General features: G+C 40.2%; 1 protein-coding gene across 1 annotated transcript; it reads right to left on the reverse strand.

The window, feature by feature from the left end:
* Positions 1–1683: 1683 nt before the first annotated feature.
* LOC104168782 (U3 small nucleolar RNA-associated protein 6 homolog) lies at positions 1684–5161 on the reverse strand (the record flags this gene model as incomplete). Its single annotated transcript, XM_009709493.1, has 7 exons — positions 1684–1884; positions 2462–2534; positions 2827–2893; positions 2980–3083; positions 3927–4007; positions 4733–4912; positions 5084–5161. Coding segments are annotated over 7 exons (741 nt in total), but the record flags the coding sequence as incomplete, so codon positions are not given.
* Positions 5162–5722: the final 561 nt, after the last annotated feature.

Below are 5722 nucleotides of genomic sequence, written 5' to 3' on the forward strand. Positions count from 1 at the left end.
CCTCGGCGCCTGCAACGCGGCCACCTCCCACGGCCCTCTCGGCCTGCGGAGACCACCGCTGGCTGTGCTTTCTGAACGCATGATGTGTAACTTCTCTCACTGCTACTGGAAGTTGTGTCCAGCGAGACAGGAAAACAGTGTAACTTGAGGGCAGAAACACACAATTAAAACAGGTGGAGAAAGATGGCAGAGAAATACAAACCTAAGAGCTGTAAGAAAACACCTTTACACTCATGAAGTTGTGAATAAAATACCAGTGCCTCTCCAGGCTCTGTGGCTTTTTAATCCTTCCAAAAGATAACAATCTCCTGAACAGAGCTGGTAGGTGCTCCCCAAACACGTGTCAGTCAAATATGCTTTTAGGAAATGCATGTCACTCAAAGGTGAAGTGAGTGGCAAAGTTCTGTAAGGAACCAGAACAGGTAAAGAAAAAGGGCCACTTTCAGAAATGGAGGAGTTAGGAGCTTTGCTGGACTTCAAACAAAAAAAGCTAAACAACAAAAAAATCCCCCAAACCAGAACTTTGCACTGAGAAGCTTTCTGTCGTGCAACTGACAGAGCAAGAAGCACTTGAAGAAGCAAGACAAGTGATTCAGAGGAGGGACTAACATAATAAAGGGCAGACAGCACGTAAGAGCGATTACTCAGGGGAAAGCAGGATGCCAGCCATGAGACAGCTGAGAACTGGTAGGGAGACAGAAGATGGCCTGGCAAAAAGCTTGGACAAGACAAAGCTGGACATCCTTCAAATGTCACAGAAGGAGCAATCTTAACAGGCTGTTGCTCCAAACCTCGCTTCCAGCTAGTCAAAAGTTACTGGAATTTGATGCTTGAGAGGAGCTGCCGTTTCTACTTGTGTGAAAAATCTTAAAGAAATATTTCTCTGTATTGTCATTATGTCACCACTCAGTCACTAAGAAATTGGATAAAGGAACTACTGCTGCATGTTCCTATACTTTCCCTAGGTATCCTCTACTGGTCTGACGACAGCTTGACAGGGGAAAATGTGGCTCTGCCAACAGCCAAGGACAACGCTACCTCAAAACACTGTTACACATTTTTCAGGCCTTGTGGATAGTTGGAAGTGTAGATCAGAACTTTCTACTGTCACATTAGGGACGTTTGTTAAACATCTCAGCTCCCCTCTACATTTCATAGTCACTCTCAGAATTACAGCTTAGGATGCAAACACCAATGCAAGGTGGTTGTAGAGCTTGGTTTTGGTTTTGTAAAGAGGATTACAGATGACTCCAAGGCTAGGAAACAATAAATACCACAATTTTACAGACTGTTTCTCCAGTGTTCCACTTTTCATTATTTAACTTGGTAAGATACAAAGATCTCCCACATGTGCAGTTTCCACAGTTGGGGTGGTTCGGTTTTTTTTGCACTTATCTGCTGTAATATCAGCTTTCCAGAGTGTAAAAGCTGATGCATTATGACTATTCTATCTGAACGTTTAGGCAGGAGGAAGAGTTTGCTCTCAGAAGTCTCAATGAAGAACACCCTCAGAGACGCCTTTGCTTTCCCCTCTAACCGTGCACTTGAACTTGCCACTGGCAGAACGAACACTAAAAACAACTGCAGTGGGGTAGACGATTTTTTTTTTCCCCGCACAGATGCAAGAATGTAAAGGTACACTTTAATAAATTCCAGGAACATATTTACCTTTGTACAAAGAAGTTTAAAAAATGCACACTGTCATGTTGTAACTATTTATAATTTTTCATAAATGTCCAGTTTGCAATAAAGTGTATTTGGAAATAAAGTCTTCCACCAGGTCTCCCTGCAACATCTTCATAGCTCGCCAGTGAATGCTACCACAGTTTTCTGGTTTGCCTTGGGGATGACTTAGCTCCTCTTTGATATAATCCAGCCAGAGATCTTTCGAAAGAAAAACAGAAGTTCTGGTTAAATTTTGATTGGACATTACTTAAATATACCAAACCTAACCTAGAAACAACTCTTTTTCTAAGTGTCCTTGATGTTAACACAATGAGGTTTACTTTGTGAAACTACAGCCCCCCTGCCCCTTGTGAAAACCAAAAGCCTGGGTTCTATTCCCAGCTGGAACAGTGATGTCTGAAGAAATAACGCAGCAATAATTGAGCTATTTACTTTCTTAAAAGGAATACTACAGAAATCTTAATTATAAAAACATAGCTCCGTACTGTTTGCAAAATCAAATTAAAGGTGATACACATCTCTTATGCCAGCCAGTGTCAAAACCTTACTTGCCGGTAGTTCTGCTGAAGCCATCCCACTGTGAACAACGACCCTGGACTGAAAGTGAAGGGTTGCTGCAGAGTGTCATGCACTTAATGGCACAGAAGAAATAAGCTCCACTCTGCATGACAGCAATTACACAAGGGCAGAACAAACAGCTACCTTTTTGAAATGAATGGAAATAAAAGAGGCAGCACTGAATGAATAAATAAATACATAAATAAAATCCCCTTACCAGAATCTGTTGAACCAAACTCTCTCAAGGCTCGTTCATAGTATTCTCTCAGATGAAGCATTTTGCAGGATTCCTAACAAAGGATGGTATTAAAAGGTCATTTATTTTATACAAAAGTGAATCTGCAGCTTGATTAGATTCTTACAAAGAAAAAGTGTCACGGTAATTACACGTGCACACTGCCAAAGATTAGTTACCATGGAACTTGGTTTTGTATTACACGCTATGAATCAACTTTAGAAGACAAATATGAACTGATCACAACCTAATGACACTACTCACAAGCCCTCTGTTTCTTATTTAAATCCGAAGTTAGAAGTGTATTTTACAAATACAAGGCACTAATTGGATATTCAACAACTTACTTGCTCCTTTTCTATTTGGATCATCTTCCTGAAGAAGTCAAGTGAAAATGGACGATTTTCACACAGGCTGAAGTAAAAATATAGGTAACTTTAGACTTCAAGGCTTTTAACATATACCCTAGAACCATCAGGTTTGAAGGTTTTATTTGTCACCTGGTAAAGACTCTTTTAACTTTCTTATAACCACCATTTCTGTAAGTCCAGTCAAGATACATTTCTTTCATAGTCACAGATTCAGCAGTGGCATGTAAGGATCTCTGCAAGTTTAAAAGGAAAAAAAAAACAAAACCAAAAAACAAACCAACCACATAAGCTACAATTAAAGGCAACAAGGGAGAAGAAACCAAATAGTACCTTGTGCCTAATTAGGCATCTGACATAAAGCAGATCTCATAAGTGAGACAAAGCACTGGACAAAAGCATCCCAAATGATGTCTGAAAGACAGCATTAGGTAACATATCCAATATTTTTCAAATTAAAATATTAATTGTAACCCACAATACATGTCTCCTCCAATATTCCATACAGCTGGCAACTGGCACTTTCCTAATATCCTTCATGCAGAGGGTTTCACAATGCTCTACAAAAAACTGAATTCAAGCTTCCACCTGAAATACATGTTTTATGTTGTAAATCGGGGGGAAAAAAACCCCCCCACAACCCAATACGCCAGGGAAGGAGGAAATGTTTTGCCCTATGCTATTTAGGGAATTTACAATGAGATTAAAGTCCCAGTTTTGTTCTTGATTTTTCTGTAATAAGGTTGATGTTTTCATACAGATTGGAAAATGAATCTTTTCCATGTTCAGACAGATATCTGAAAACAGAGCAAAGACCACAAAGTAGGAGACGTAAGAGTCCATCATTGGCTGTGCTTACAAACATCTAGATGTCTTAGAAGCATGGGGATGACATTCGTGCTTATGAGCCTATGTTCAATTGATTTTTGGTAGCACACACAGTTTAACTTGAAATTCCTTGATAACAGCACAGCTGTGAACAAACTGCACTATAAAGCATTTGTTACACATTCCATCCACACACTGTTCCCGTTTATTTACACACTGTCATAAAAAGTAGGTTTCTATTAGCTAAGTACCTGGTAGAGAGCTTCTGTGTCTTCCTTGCTGTTTGTGCGTTCACTCCATTCCACCCAGAGGGTCCATAATGGCAAAGTACCCTACAAGGTACGCAGATAAATCAAACAACTGAAATACAGTGTGTCTGATTTACAGAAACAGACAGCAACATATCCACCAGGTTCTGTATTACAGCTGCCGTAAAAAAGTGTCCTTGAGACACAGCTCTTAGAAAGACAACTTTGGACTGCACACTGAAATCACTTCTTGTTTCCTTCCTCACTTACAGGACAAATACTACTTAGCTGGACAGCTGCAAGACATGCTGCCAAGGATGAGACAAGTTCTTCTGCGTCACCAAACATTGCAGCACAAAGGTAACTTCCAAGAACAAGGAGGAAAGAAACAATCACCTCCTTGTTTCCTCTCCTTGCTCCTTGTGCCCAGGATTTGAAATGAAACAGTAAGAGAGCACATAGCTCATTCAAGGCTTGAAATACCACACACGCAAACAATTTATCAGGACAGCGAAGACAAGGAAACACATTTTTCAATTAAGACACAAAGAATACCAGCTGACGGCTAGAAGGGTATGCAAAATGTCACCTGTGAGCGTTCAGACTTTAAAACTGTGAATTTGAAGTGAATTTACAATTCCATAATGCTCCTGAATGCAATGTGCATGTGAAATGTCAAGTTCTTATTTTTTACCTTAAAAACGGTTAGAGACTTTGAATGCTTTGTAAAGGGAAAAAAACCAAACTCAAATAAATACAGGGTTCCAGTCCAAGACTAATGCAGGCAAGTACATAAAACCAGCACAGACCTTAGATTTCACATGCTTAACAGCTTCTTCAAAACACTGGGTCACATCGTCACTCTTCAGTTGGATCAGCACCTGCAGTCTCATCTGCCATGTTTCCACTGACAGGCTGAAGCGCTTAGTTGCAGCTTCTGCCACCTCCGTAGCCTTCTCAAAGAGGTTGGACTCCAGTAATAGTTGAAGCTAAAATCCAGCAGATATAACTAATCACCACAAAAGATTTGTAGTAAATTCTTAAAAAGCAAGGCCTTGAACACAATATTGCCCACCTTTCTATCTACTCAAAACAGCAAAGATAGGCATGCAAGCAATGCAGGACAGTCTCACAATCTATTTTTCTGTGTCAACTCTTACCCACTGCTTATAGAGAGCTTCTGGCAGCAAACCGGACTCATGGGTTTTGTTGAACACACTCAGTGTCCTCTCCAGCCTCTAGAACCAACAGAGAAGAAAAAGTAAAGAAAACAAGCATTATTCCTGCATATACCAGGTCCCAGCACTACAAGAAACCCAGTGGATTACTGTATCAACCTGTCACTGAAGTTAGGTACCTGCATATATTCCAAGATAAAGGGGAAATCTGAGCATTTGAATTACATCTCTTCCTCAAGGAGCAAAAGGACAACATAGCAATGTTCTTTTACTGTATTAAAAGTGAATCAAACTGCACAGGATAATTAGTTAATTAACTGAGTCATACCCAAGCACAGATGCATAATTAAGGTGCCCACATGCCAGTACCAAACTTTGCTCAGACTAATTTGCAAGAGCCATTTTAATTCATCCTTTTCTTTGAACAAGCACAGGTTTGCAGGACTGTCAGCAAACATTTAAGAGTGCAAACTTGTTACTTTCATCCAAAGAGGTCACTGTACTTTACTGACACGGCTGGTTTATGCCCAAGTTATTCATACTAAGGCAGGCGACACGTGGGCCTGACAATAAAAGCGATCCCCTCAGATATAGACTAAATGATTTTTAATGATAGTCACA

The sequence above is a fragment of the Cariama cristata genome, unplaced genomic scaffold (assembly GCF_000690535.1).
Source record: "Cariama cristata isolate BGI_N322 unplaced genomic scaffold, ASM69053v1 scaffold19041, whole genome shotgun sequence".
NCBI classification, from domain to species: Eukaryota; Metazoa; Chordata; class Aves; order Cariamiformes; family Cariamidae; genus Cariama; species Cariama cristata.